Source organism: Euphorbia lathyris, chromosome 6 (genome assembly GCF_963576675.1).
Source record: "Euphorbia lathyris chromosome 6, ddEupLath1.1, whole genome shotgun sequence".
In the NCBI taxonomy this organism is placed as follows: Eukaryota; Viridiplantae; Streptophyta; class Magnoliopsida; order Malpighiales; family Euphorbiaceae; genus Euphorbia; species Euphorbia lathyris.
In genome coordinates this window covers 30894908-30909489 of record NC_088915.1, presented here as the reverse complement: position 1 = coordinate 30909489, position 14582 = coordinate 30894908, and the positions used below count along the sequence as shown (strand labels likewise).

The following is a 14582-nucleotide window of genomic DNA, read 5'->3' as shown; positions in this document are numbered from 1 at the left end:
GTAAACACTTTGAACACAGATGCCAAATAAACTGTTTCAGTTTAGGGGGAATCATCAGCTTCCACAATCTCTTCCAGCCCCCATGAACTCTGCTAGCTTCTACTAGCCCCATGCCTGATAAGTAGCCTGAGTGAACATTGTAGTGTCCATCCCTTGACCAATGCCAGATTCTCATATCTTCCCCTGCATTGTATGGCAAGATAATATCACTTATAGCCCGCACTTCCACTTCACTAAAGCATCCATTTAGTTTCTGGATGTCCCACCCCCTCCCATTTTCAAGGAATAAGTCCGTTACCATCAAGTTCTCCATTCCAGGGACCAAAAAGGAGTTTATGCAAAAACCCTCTAGATTAGGAACCCACTCATCCTCCCAAACTCTGATTGATCTACCATTTTCCACTCTCCATCTGACCCCTGTTTTCAGTATACTAATGCCTTCCCATATGCTTCTCCAAACCATACTAGGATTATTGCCTAATTTGGAGAGAAGTAAGTCCTCCCTAGGGTAATATTTAGCTTTTAACATTTGACTCACTAAAGTATTTGGGAATTTTAGTAATTTCCATCCCTGTTTACCTAACATTGCAAGATTAAACATATGTAGATCCTTAAAACCCATCCCACCAGAATCTTTAGGCCTACACAATTTACCCCAATCAAACCAATGAATGTTACTTCTGCCCTCAGGTTTCATACCCCACCAAAAAGAATTCATTAATTTTTGCAGCTCATCGCAGATAGATAAAGGTAAGAGGAACGTACTCATACAAAAGGTTGGCAAGGCTTGAGCCACAAACTTAAGCAACACCTCTTTCCCAGCCTGGGATAGGAATTTGAGACCCCACACTCCAAATTTCTTGCGAAGCCTATCAATCAGGAAAGCAAAAATTCTGCGTTTGGAGCGACCAATAAGTGATGGTAGACCCAGATATCTACCTGTGTCGAGAGGAGTGCACACCCCTAATAGTGCTTTGATCTGTGATTGCAAAGGTTCTGACACATTAAGACTGAAGAAAACCCCTGATTTGCTCAAGTTTACTGCCTGACCCGACGCCACTTCATACTCAGACAGGATGTTCATGACCTTTCTAGTCTCATCAATAGTTGCCCCAAAGAACAAAAAGCTATCATCTGCAAAGAAGAGGTGTGTTACTGCCGGAGCCCTTCTGCAGATTTTACACCCTGAAATAAGCCCTTCAACTTCAGCCTTTCTGATAAGTTTAGATAAGACTTCAGCACACAGGATAAAAAGGTAGGGAGATAGGGGATCCCCTTGCCTCAATCCTCTACCAGGGACAACTTGATCAGAGCACTCCCCATTTATTGCTACCTTGTAATTTATAGTTGTTATGCATAGCATCATCCAGCCAATCCAAGTTTCATAGAAGCCCATTCTGGCCAAAACAGCTTTAAGAAAATCCCAATCAACTCTGTCATAGGCCTTGCTGATATCAATTTTTAAGGCTACATGCCCATTCTTCCCTCTATTCAATCGCTTCATATAATGTATGCTTTCAAAAGCCACCTGCACATGGTCAATTATAGACCTTCCTGGAACAAAAGCAGATTGAGTTTCACCAATGATCTTAGGGAGAATCCTTTTCAGGCGATTTGCTAAGGCCTTGGCAATTATCTTGTAGATGACATTGCACAGGGCAATAGAGCGAAAATCCTTCAGCATTCTAGGATTGTCAATCTTTGGAATCAGAACAATTGTGGTGTCATTTAGGCCATTTGGGAATGCCCCTTCACTCAGCCACTTTGCGCAGGCTGCTCCTACGTCTGCTCCCAATGTGTCCCAAAAGGCTTGAAAAAAGTTCGGATTTAGCCCATCAGGGCCAGGGGATTTGTTAGGACTCATAGAAAATAGAGCTTGTTTAAACTCTTCCTGATTAAAAGGAGCAACAAGTGATTCGTTCATGTCAGGACTGATGCACATGTCGATTGCCTGCACAGTGTCACCTCCGCCTGAAATCGAAGCCGAAAAAACCTCCTGAAAGTAACTCTGTGCAAGCTCCAAAAATTCGGTTTGATTGTCAAACACCACCCCATTCTCATCTGTCAAAGAAGTAATTGAATTCTGTTGCCGTCTAGTTTTGACACTAGCATGGAAGAACTGTGTGTTTCTGTCCCCTTCTGTCAGCCAGAAAACCTTAGCCCTCTGCCTCCAATAACTCTCCTCAGCTTCCAGGGTATCATTAAGTTTTCTTTTGGCTAGGAAATAAGCGGCAATGGCATCCCTGTCTCTACTACCATGAAATCTTTCCATTTGGGTCTTCCATTTCCTAATTTGGCTTTTGAAACGCATATTAAAGCTCTTCCCCCACACTGCCATTTTCTGCACACACTCCTCCAGATTTTCCTGAACTGGTTTTCCCCTCTGGCTTCTCCAGTGACCTCTAACCAGATTGTTGAACTCCTGCTCTTTGAGCCACACCTCCTCAAAACGAAATCTCCTACCTCTACTACTACTTCTCTCCCTTTCCAGCTGGAGAAAAAGCGGAAGGTGGTATGAATACCCAATCATACAGGTTCGAAGGTGATGATTGTCAAAACGGTTCAACCATTCAGCCGAAGCGAAAGCCCTATCCAGTTTTTCTCTAACCCAGAGCTCTGACCCTCTACCTCTTTCCCAAGTAAAACGGTTACCGTTCAGAATCAGTTCGCTCAGCCCACACTCCTCAATTGTTTTGGCAAACTCCTGCATTAAGGGGTTAGGGTAAGCCGCTCCGCCTACCTTTTCATCAGGGTTCAGAATACAATTAAAGTCTCCAAACACTACCCATGGGACAGAATCATTCCTGATTAGTCTTCTCAGTAGTTCCCAAGACTCTCTCTGCCTACTACGATCAGCAAACCCATAAAAACCCACCAATCTCCAGTCTCCCTGAACAGAATTAGTGATAATTGCCTCAATATGATGGTCAGAGAAACTTTTGATCACCACATGAGTTCCTGCTTTCCACAACAAAGCTAATCCTCCACTACGGCCTCTTCTACTGACAGGGAATGCTCCCTCAAACTTTAACTGTTGCTTTAGCAAATTTATTCTCTGATCCTCTACTAATGTTTCCATCAAAAATACAATTTTTGGGCTTTGGGACGCAACAAGCTCCTTTAAGGAGCGAACTTCTCGGTGGTTTCCCAGGCCACGACAGTTCCAGCTTAAACAATTCATTTCCCCCGGCGGCCCTGATCTGTAGGGCTCGCCGAACCAATTTCTGTGGAACTCCCCTTATCCTTTCCAAGAACAGAGACTTCCCCCTCATGCCTTTCCTCTCCCTCACCCTCCCTTCCCTTTCCCTTATCCTCCCTTCTTCTTTTTCTGACATCATTTAATTCCATCTCAGTGTCTTCCCCCTTCTCTCTCTCCTCCACGCTCCCCATCCCTTGACCCTCATCGATCGCTATAGGCTTAAAAAAAGGCCCTGTAACTAGACAGATCATTACCTCTCTCTCCCCTCCCTCACTTGTTTGTTCAACCCCCTCACTTCCATCCCTCTCCCTGTATTAGTTATGTCCCTCATTGCTCCTGATCTCCCTCCCCTACCACCTCCGAATCCCCTCCTCCCCCCTCCCCCATTACTATCCACTAACCATTTTGCCCCACTATTGTCTCCCCCTCTTCTTACTGGGGCTTTAAGCCAATCCCCCCATTCCCTCAGAATCTCGCCCCCTGCATATTGAAAACTCTCTCACAGAAGCGTTCTGTATGTCCTAGGCCACCACACACATAGCAGAAAATACCTAATCGTTCATATTTGAAAGTAGCTAAAGACCACACATTTCCAGTGCTCCTCAGTTTTTAAACCTTTTCAGCGGGCGTTCACTGTCTAGACTGACTCTGATACGCATAAACTTTCTATGGAACCCAGAATTATTATTCATATTGTACTCCTCGAAAGTCCCTAGGAAATTTCCTAGTTGTTTGCCAACTAATTCAGACATAGTCCCCACAGGATGTCCATAAATTTGCACCCAGATAGAATATTTCAATAAGTTCACATCATCTACATGCACACCCCAATTCCAGACATTCATAATCAAAATATAGTTGTCAAAAGACCAAGGACCTCCAGCAATTACCCTATCTCTATCCAACGGATGGAAGAATTCAAAAGAGTAAAGGTTAGGGCTTACCTCTTGAATTTCGACCCCTCTCATCGGTCTCCATAGAACCACCATCCGGTTTTTCATGCTCACGAAGTTGAGCGGTCTATCTGCCACGAACCTTCCTAGGTAACGAAGACCCGTACCAATCACTGCTTCTGGAGCGGCCGGTGTAAGCAAGTCAATCAGCCCTCCTTCATCTCCTTCAATTCTGAGCCTCTCTAAATCCCCTTCCATTTCTGATATCCTTTCCAGCAACTCCTATCCCAATTGGAACAGCAAAACTGACAGCCCTGTGGAAAGAGATTCCAAACCTCCAAATTCTCACCAAGAAAATACAGCCAAGAAGACAGTCACAATGACACAGCACCTGTCCTTTAGAACAGCAAACAAGATGCCCAATGGATTGAGGATCCAGAACCCCCAAATACGCCCCAAGAAGACCCAGATAATACAACCGCAGCCACCGTTACCCACCAGCAACGGCCACACACCACCACGCCACCAGGGACGCCTCCTCACCTCCGTCACTCCCCTGCGCCTTCCTTTCGCCCGCCCACGACCACCGCACGGACGAAATCGAACTAGGTTGAAGAACGCGACAATCCGCTAAAAACACCACAATGCAACCCGAAAACCACACACAACAGAAAACACCCAAAAGCGGGACGGAGACTACCTTTACCGGTCGACGGAAAGGACCCTCTCACCGGCAACGATTCACGGCGACTGCCCAGGCCGAGGTAGCACGGCGTCGGCGCAAACGCGTTATCGCGTTATCGAGAGAGACTGGTTTTTTTATAACTAAACATTTTTTAATTTAAGAAACAAAAGGATATCACACAAACACGGAGATAAAAATTATATTTTCTCCAATTTTTTAAATAAAAACGTGGATGAAATATATCCATTTAAACGAGATTGCCCAACCCATTTGGAAATGGTAGTATATGTTTTACTATAAGTAGATGAAATTTAAGAATTTTAAAGAAGAAAAAGACTAAAAATGAGGATATTGGAGATAGATATATATGAAGAAAAATAAAAAATCTACAATTGTAATTCTAGGCCACTCGCCAAACCGTCTAGCAGATTACTAACACATCATCCATCTCTAATGGCAAAATCCTTCAAATTCTGCTGAGCGAGAAATCATTCAAGGGGATTAAAAAATGGCGTCTATATCCACCTGCTTCACTGCATCATCCAAATCTCGCTTTTTATACTCTCATCCGTTTTTCATTTCCAAACCCTCTATCCGCCTTAAACCTCCCGATTCCTTCGCCCCAATCCATCAGCTTCCTTTGTCGAGAATTTTCCCCAAAATCTCCCATTCTAGGGTTCAGATGCCTTCCGTGAGGGCCGGCATTGATTTGCCGGCCGCAACTAGACCGGGAGGAGCGGTAGAAAGTGATAAATTGCCGGTAGATGTGAGGAAGCGAGCTATGGAAGCGGTTGATTCTTATGGAGGTAGGGTTACTATAGGAGATGTGGCTAGCAGAGCTGGACTGAAGTTGAATGAAGCTCAAACGGCTCTTCAGGCTCTTGCTGCTGATACCGATGGCTTTTTGGAGGTATCACCTTCACACTTCAATGTTATTTCTTTTTCTCCTTTTGATGTACTATAATTTAACATTGAGAGATATGTTTATTGGACTTCTAATGCTGATTTTGCTTACTTTTTTGCTACTAAAAAGAGGAAGATAATTATACTTGCCGCTAAAGTTATTTTCGGTTTATGTTTGTTGTATTTTTCGAAAGGGTCTTTGAAATTCCATTTCACACTTTTCGTTTCTATGGAATAAAAAACTAGAATGCTCTATGTATGTAAGATTTTTTATTTTTGAAATAAATTCAGGTATAATAAAATAATGTTAAAAGTACAAAAATAAACCTTTTGGTTTGGTGGAGTCTGCTTCTTCTTTCCCGTTTATAAACTCAGTCATCCCTTAAATTTTTTCTTTTTTGGCCTAATACACGAATAACCCCTGAACTTGTCCAAATGTTGCAACTGCCCCCGCCAACTTTCAATTGTAACAACTTGCCCCTTAAACTTGTCCAATTGTAAAACATAACCCCAAATTGGGAATTTTTTTTACCCCGTACTTGAAGCAACCGTAAAAACGTTTCCACAGATTCGTATCACGCCAAAGATCTGATTATCACACCTGCAGCTTTTGTATTTCACGTGTTTCTTCAATTGCAGTCTATGTCCCCAATTTGGGGTTATGTTTTACAACTGGACAAGTTTGAGGGATTATGTTTTACAATTGGACAAGTTTGAGGTGTAAGTTGTTACAATTGAAAGTTCGGGGGGCAGTTGCAACATTTGGACAAGTTCAGGGGGTTATTTGTGTATTAGGCCTTTTTTTTGTTATCCTGACTATTTACCCAAAAAAGGTATCAATTTGGAGCAATTAAAGATTGACTTTGCAAATTATCCAAACACGAAGGTCTAACTTTCCAAATTAATTAAACCACAAAGTATTGTTAACTTCAAAATTCAGAAAATACAAACCTTTTTTTGCATGAGGACTGTATTTGCAAATCGGTCAAACCAGGATGTTTATTTTTGTACTTTTCCCTAAAATAAATATGCCCATAATATTTGTTTTTAATGATTGAAATAGGGGACTCCAGTGAAAAAAGAAAAATTACTACACTGTTGAGATGCATGGACAAGTTTGATATGCCTGACAGCCATATCTTCTTGTTAAACCATTTATTTTCTAGGTAATTCTCGAGTGTTATGAGCATATTAGTCCATAATCTTACCTGTTGTCTTTTCCTAGAGTTATAATGGAACTTCATTAATGATTTTTGGTTTCTATTCTGGGCTCTTTGAAGTTCTTGATTTCCTGAATGCAATTGTTTTCAAGATGGTCTCAACAGGTTTCAGACGAAGGTGATGTGCTTTATGTTTTCCCAAAAGACTACCGTTCCAAGCTTGCAGCAAAGTCATTTAGAATGAAAATTGAACCCTTGGTTGACAAGGCTAAGGTATTCGATTCTGTTGTACTTTCTTCGAATTGCATCATGCTGTTCCTTGTCTTGTGGTTGGCCTCTAGTAATTTTCTGCTCTCTTTGTAACAGTCAACAGCTGAATATCTTATTAGGGTTTCCTTTGGGACAGCACTTATTGCTTCAATAGTTATCGTTTACACAACAATAATTGCTCTGCTTTCAAGTAGAAGGTAATAGAAATATCTGGGTATTGAATTGATCTTTTTTACCATGTATCTTCAGTGATAAAGAATCTTTTCTAATAGCTCGTTCTGATAGAGAAGGTAGTGATGGAAAAATTCTTTGTAACAGTGAGGAAGATAACCGTGGAAGACGTGGAGGCAGGTCATATGATTCAGGATTCAACTTTTACTTCAGCCCTACTGATCTATTTTGGTATGTTTGCTGGATTGGTTATTCTGGATGGGATTTATCATTGTTCCATATGGATGTGAGTCATGTGACATTAGTTGTTCATTCTAGCTGCTAAATGCATTGAAATGATAAGTGGAAAGAAAGAAGATGCAGATAAGATAAATATTGGTAAAGGAAGAAAAATGCACGACTTGTGGAAAATAGATGATGATGTGGATTCCAAATTACTATGGCAGTGGTAATTTTTACAAATAGGATGATGTGCATTATGCAAACCATTTTGTGACTTTATGAGTATAGTTGGATGCCAGTATCTGTTTGCATGCTTTAATAAGTTGAACCAGTCAAATACGCCAGTGCTAATATTAGCATTTTGGTATTTTCTTATTATTTTACATGTATTAATATTTTCTGGAGGATGCGCTTTACGAGTCTATCTTTGGAGGAGAGTGCATTAATAGTATATTGGGTCTGAGATGCATTTTTGCTTTGGCGAAGTGAATGTCGTATTGGGCTTGTTACTTGGAGCTCTATTTTGTGATTCAAATTTCCATCAAATTTTACACTACACTTTTGTGTATAGCTGTTCCAGCGTTATATCACTGAGAAAGTGAGAAATTTTAGGTGAATTTTTACCCTACAGGTACTGGGATCCTTATTACTATCGGAGGCGGCAAGTACAAAGAGATGGTGGTGACAAGATGAATTTCATTGAATCTGTAAGCTAAATACTATAGCATGTGTAGTATTTGTATTTTTGACTTCGGATAAGAATTTTTTCAATGATCTTTTAGGTATTCTCATTTGTGTTTGGGGATGGTGATCCTAATCAAGGAATTGAAGAAGAGAGGTGGAAGTTGGTAATACTTCAGCACTGAATCCAGTGGTCCGTTGCTTTTAACATTTTGTTTCTTTGGTTGTGCCTTTTTATTCCACACACTCTTCATAGTTACGTTACCTGTGTTTCCAAAGTTCCACTAAATTTTATCGACTCAGAACCACCCTTTTTTCTTATTCAAGTTATGTTGGAGAAGTTGCAGTGTATTTCATGTTCTTGTTAAACATTCAGCTCACGATTTGATTTTATTTCTTTTACTCAATTTCTGACCTGAATGCCTAAGAGGTTTTTATTTTTTTTTAATAATTATGTCTATCAATTCAATTAGATTATTTAATTACATATGGCACACTGGTCTTGAAGTTAGTTATTATCTGCTGACTTCATTTTACCATAAATATTTTTTTACTGAGTTTGCAGATTATAGGATTTTTTTTTTTTTTAACTTCCATTGATGTTATCATGGATTGCTCTTTTCGTAGAATTGATGACAACATCTCGGTTATTTGCATTAGTTGTATTTAAAATTTTCTTTGGGATGTGTTTGCAGATTGGACAATACATTTCATCTAATGGTGGTGTGGTCACAGCTGAAGAACTTGCTCCTTATCTTGATTTACAGACTACTGAACAAGCTCGGGTACTCTTGTCTCCTCTTTCCCTGTTCTACCTTTTCTTTTGAATATGCTTTTTTGTGAGCCCAGAAAACAAAATGACTACCACCCAACACAGATATCCCTATTAAAGCTGATGCCTGTAACATCTTCCCTATTCCTTTGAATATTAGTAAGCAAGCCATGATGAGTATTTGGTTTGTTGTCTTATGCTGTCAAGTAAAACTAGGTTGTAGGTTATTTGCTTTAAAATTCACGTGTAATAGATAGCAATCTTTTTGTAGTTAGTTACCCATTAAAAAGCTAGTGAAAGAACCAGTAGGTTATATGTCTTAAAATTCATGTGTAATAGATAGCTATCTTTTTGTAGCTAGCTATCCATTAAAAAGCCAGTGAAAGAACCAGTACGTTATATGCTTTAAAATTTATGTGTAATAGATAGCAATCTTTTTTTAGTTAGTTGCCCATTAAAAAGCTAGTGAAAGAACCAGAATCAGCTTTCTTAGGCTTGATTAATGTCATGGCCCCTGTCTTGTTTCCCCAACATACGTGAGAGAACCATTGGCTTACTGCTGATAACTCTTTCATTTGAATATGGCTCCGATCCTGATGCTTATGCAACCTGGATTATATGTGAATATGTCCATAACATTTTCTCTTGAATGTTACCAGTCTTTAATTGATCGCGATTCTGATGAATAAGAACTTATTTGGTCTTATTGCTAAGTCCTGTTACATGTACTGAAGTGTTCAAGATTTTACTCAACTAATCTTTACGCTGCATCAATTTTTGTTTATTTCTTGTTTCCTTGGTTTCAGAATGATGAGTCATACGTCTTACCAGTTCTTCTGCGATTTGATGGTCAGCCAGAAATAGATGAAGAGGTATGTAAAATAATGCAAACAGAGATATCAGTTATGGCCTTAAGATTAATTGTTGCAGTTATTGAACATCATAAAATAAAATCTTTCATCTAACTGTATTGGAGCATTGACATATGTTCTAAGAACGTGCCTTAATGGCTTCATGCAATTATACGATTTTTACCCATTTTATCGCAGATGAAAAGCTCTTAAAGATTTTTCTTATTTTTAATATGTAGGGCAACATTCTGTATCGATTTCCTTCTCTTCAGCGTACAGCTTCTTCTAAAAGGACTGGGAGGAAGGAATATGCTGGTAAAAGATGGGCAGAATGGGTTGGCGGAATTGACAAGTACTTCAGGGAGCGAAAATGGGAATTCAGGTTTTCTTTTTGTGTAGATATGCCAAAAAGACTTGCAAAATTGTGTTAAAGTTAAGCATCCTTGTTTAAGAAACATTTATTTGCAGCAAGGCTGGCACGTCAGAGAGAGCATTGGTCATTGGATTGGGTGGAATTAACTTGTTTGGAGTCATCATTCTTGGAGCAATGTTAAAGTATATTTTTCTCAGTGTTGATGCTCACTTGATTACCTTTTCTTTCTTGCCTATCTGATATCTCCACCTTTACTGCTTATTTGAAGGGATATTGCAGTTACACCTAGTGGATTGATTACATTTGTTGGTGGCATATTTCCTCTACTTCAGGTATTGTTCATGTTTCACTTTTCTGTTGATTAAATTAAATGCCATTGTATTTTATAATATAATGGTTTGAAGGTCGTCTTCTGTTGTTTCTTAGTAGAGGTAAAAAACGCTGCTACAAGTACGGCTCTCATTGTTCTTAGGATTAAATTTTACAAATCTTTTGATACATGGTGACAGAAAAGTCTCTGGGTGATTTAAAAATAAAGTACTTATTCACTTTATTTTACTACCTGCATGTGGATTTCTATATTAATTTTTGAATCTTGACTTTTGCTTTTTTAAAGCCCGATATCTGTATCCTTCTAGATAGAATCCAGTGTCTTGGTATGAGATACAATTTTAAACCTTCCTTTAGTTACTTGAATTCATTATCTCTATATTGAGTGGTCAGAAATTGTTATTGAGTTTTTTGGCTCAAAAAAATATTCTGGCTTGTCTTACTGCTAAAGTGCTAATTGATTGCAAGGTTATAAAATATGCTAAGTGCTAGTCAGGTGGACAGGGGCATCGGGGTTTAGTCAGGGGGTAATCGGATTTGCATTTTTGTATTTTCTTATTTGTTGATAAAATTATTATATTTATAAATGCTACTAAAATATGCATTATAGTACTATCTAAAAATAATAATATAAAATGATTTAATATAGAAAATCATGTATATTTGTAACATCTATTCTTAAAAATATGCAAACAACAATATTTCTATAACAATATCATTGAAACAACTCAAACAAGTAAAAAATTAATGTCCTAAGTAATATAATTTACCAAAAATGATGAAACAATGTCCTTAGAGTCTTAAACCATATTATGGAAATAAGTAGAGAACACAATTAAACAAAAATATCCGAAAATAATAAACACAATTCAGTAACAATCATACGAAAATGTTCAAAAGTGAATTATAATAAAGCAAAGCAAAAAAAAAAAAAAAACGCACAGGGTCCAATTGGGGAAAACGGAACGGATTCTCGATTTCGAGTGCCTAGGGCGGGGTCTAGGCGAACCGGGTGGCCGCTTTCTTGAACACTGATAGATTGTGAAGTTATGTTTAAATGACTGTCCTGTTGATGATTTATGAATTTGCATGTAAACATCCTACCAGCAATATATTGAACCACAGGTGCTTTATATCCCTTGTAAATGCTTATTCTGTTCAATGTTATTGGTCTATATGACTACAATAACATCACTTCCAGGTATATGCTGGCTCTTTTTTTGCTATTCCTTTGATCCGCTGGTTCCTTGTGCGCAAGAGGAATGCTGAAATAGAGAAGAGAAACGAAGCAAGGGACCTATTTGCTCGAATGTTAGAACTGCCTGATCCTTCACTAAGGCGGAAGGTAGCCAGTCTAATGCTTTTTTCCATTACTTGCTTTCCCTTATGTTGCATGTCAATAATATTTGAAGTAGAACTCATGCTTTCTCCTGGTGTACTTCAGCAAATTGTTATTCTAATTGCATAATTCTCAATTCCCTTCCCTCAAGGCCTAGTTAAATTATTTTATCATGGCCAATTATTTGGAGAGGTAATGATCCTCAGCTTGTCATCCAACTGTAAGAACCCTTTTGAGTGCAAGGTGTCGGCTAGTTTGTGAAGAACTTATCACACATCATACATGCTGAATATTGCCTTTTTTTCTGATATGGCAGGATCCTCTAGAGAGTTTTGCTTCCTTTCTCTTCTTTTAATTTGCTTAATATTTTCAAGCATTTTTTCTTTCCAATTTTAGAGCATCAACTTGCCCATCATTTCTTAGAAAAATATCAAGCTGTAAGAGAAACAGTCATTTTAGATGAGCAATATCAGTAGGATGTTCTATTTATGAACCAACAGTGTGCAATAATGCATGCTTTTTTATCTTACTGAAGTGTCTGAATGCTAGTTGAACTTGTTTTGAATTTATTTTGTGTGATTTATGCCACCAAGGGTAAGGATCCATAATATTTTAATTTTCATGGAATTTCTCTGGTCTAATATATAGATGGAAGTAATCTCCTCACGTGCCCTGTCTTCTAATATCAGTTTTAAAGTCTATGGGAAGTGTTATGCACTTCAATGCAAGTATCTTAGCGTAGCAATTGCTGATATTTACTATTCCTTTTAGTCGAAATGCTTTTGGCTTATTTAAATAAACCTCATCATGAGAATTTATTTCCTGTTCAGGTTCTGAGTGCTCGGGATATGGCCCAAAGGACAGTCATAGGGAAGGATCGCATTGTATATAGCACTGATAAAGATGTAATTGAGCAAGATATCGAGGCCAAAGAATGGGAGAGAAGATTTCGAGAGCTTGACTAGTCAGAATAAACACTTCTCTAGGTAAATATTTCATTTTCCTTTCCATCACACTTGACAGTTCTTGTTTTGCTTAGTGTTGTATTTCAATTATGGACTAGGTGTCTGGTTGTACAGATAAATGGTCAATTTGGCCTTTCATTTCAACTTGGTTGGCGTGGTAAATTTGCCTGAAAATAATATTTTTGTACAGGTTGATCCTTCAACTTGGTATTTTTTAATTTCGGTCCAAAATGACGTGTCAGTATGTGATTCATTGTTTTTAGACATTTTTTTTTAATATCAAATTGTAACTGAGACGTGTGTCAGTTTGGACTGATTTTATGAAAGAAAAAAGTCATTGAAGAACGAGTTGCAATTTTTATTTTATTTTGGAGAAAATTTAACCGTCAAGCCAATTTAAAGGATCCAATTGAACCTAATATGTGGTTGTACTATACGACTTAAGTTTTATGAAGAATGCTGTAGAATCTTTAGACTATCCATAAGGTTAGGGGAAATGCATGGATTAGGAAAGAAGCTAAACTTGTTTGTTGTGATAATGCAGATTTTTCAACCATGTTACTAAGAATACAGTATGTGATTTCAGAAATTGACAGGCAACTCCAGATGTATTCTTCTTGGATCTGATCTCTAAAAACAAGATGCCATTTGATTTGTCATTCACAAAACTTGCTACAAGCAACAAATTGTTGATGTTACCAATGGCATGTACAGTTTCTTTAAATTTTGTCCCCCATAAAAAACGGTTCATTATCAAAGAACTAATATGTATTAAACTAGTCATTTTAATTATTACATAAGTTTTTGTCTTGTCAATCCATTGTTCCTTTAAAAGAAGATTTATAAATGGGATTGTTAGATAGAGAGAGGAGAATAATTCTGTTATTTGATGATTAAGAAGGAAGTCTGTTACATGCTACATATTGATATTGCTATGTAAAATATAATCTCAGCGCATAAAATGTGTTGACAGAATGCCGCATCCGCAACGATTATACTTATAACATTATCTCTCACGTTGAAATTTTTGTAATTATTCTTTGTATTATTCTTTGTATATATAAGACCTTAAAATGTTCATAGATAACCTTAATTATACAAACATGGTATCAGAGCACCCCAATACCTCTTCCTTCACTCCTGTCAAAGCAGTTTGCAATATTGTTCCCTTTGCAGTTTCGTGGATTGTTCCATACCTCTTTCCTTGTTCCGTAATCCTCCTCAAACTTAGTCCCTTCCACCATCCTTTCCAGCCTCATACTCATTCTCTTCCTTTCATTTCCTTTCATATGATTACCAGCCCTCACTCTCTCCCTCTGAATCCCAAACAATTCTATCCCTTCCCTTCATACATCCATCCGTAGTGATGACATGGTTTCAATCAGTCTCATCCCACCCTTCTAACAATACATGGCCTAACATATTCATCTTGAAGTTCATAACTCGCCATTAATCCTTTCTCCTCTACATTACTCATGCATGTGTTTCCACCATCTCCAAATGTCTTATATCCTCTCTCGCAGCCGGGATTTTACTTCGTCCTTATCTCAACATTATATCACTCCACAAAATCGCCTCAGATTTTCCCACCCAACTTCTCAGCCTCATCCCTATCCTCAGCTTTTGTAACTGTGCAACCTTATCTTTATCTCCTATACCAACCTCATCTTTACCCACTTCGCTCCTCCTTTTATATATATATATATATATATATATATATATATATATATATATATATAAGGGACACCTGACTTTGGTATTCCTTTAC

The 14582-nt window shown here is 38.2% G+C and overlaps 1 protein-coding gene across 3 annotated transcripts; it reads left to right on the top strand.

The window, feature by feature from the left end:
* The first annotated feature begins 5104 nt into the window (after positions 1-5104).
* Positions 5105-13630, top strand: LOC136232710 (uncharacterized protein At5g03900, chloroplastic). Of its 3 annotated transcripts, none has more exons than XM_066022078.1 (14): positions 5105-5687; positions 7006-7113; positions 7207-7307; positions 7429-7512; positions 8135-8210; positions 8286-8351; positions 8880-8969; positions 9763-9828; positions 10047-10189; positions 10276-10362; positions 10449-10512; positions 11712-11855; positions 12680-12835; positions 13401-13630. In XM_066022078.1, the coding sequence occupies exons 1-13, from the start codon at positions 5286-5288 to the stop codon at positions 12812-12814; spliced, it is 1566 nt and encodes a 521-aa protein (XP_065878150.1). In that variant the 5' UTR covers positions 5105-5285; the 3' UTR covers positions 12815-12835; positions 13401-13630. The 3 variants fall into 3 exon arrangements, with proteins under 3 accessions (XP_065878150.1, XP_065878149.1, XP_065878151.1); XM_066022077.1 differs by having other exon boundaries at positions 13359-13630; XM_066022079.1 differs by lacking the exon at positions 13401-13630 and adding an exon at positions 12929-13332.
* Positions 13631-14582: the final 952 nt, after the last annotated feature.

What these genes read in the sequence shown, in the direction of transcription:
- LOC136232710 (XM_066022078.1), top strand. Translation starts at nt 5,286, where the DNA reads ATGGCGTCTATATCCACCTGCTTCACTGCATCATCCAAATCTCGCTTT. An exon ending in AGATGAATTTCATTGAATCT is followed by an intron (nt 8,211 to 8,285) that starts GTAAGCTAAATA and finishes ATGATCTTTTAG; the next exon opens with GTATTCTCATTTGTGTTTGG. An exon ending in AAGAAGAGAGGTGGAAGTTG is followed by an intron (nt 8,352 to 8,879) that starts GTAATACTTCAG and finishes ATGTGTTTGCAG; the next exon opens with ATTGGACAATACATTTCATC.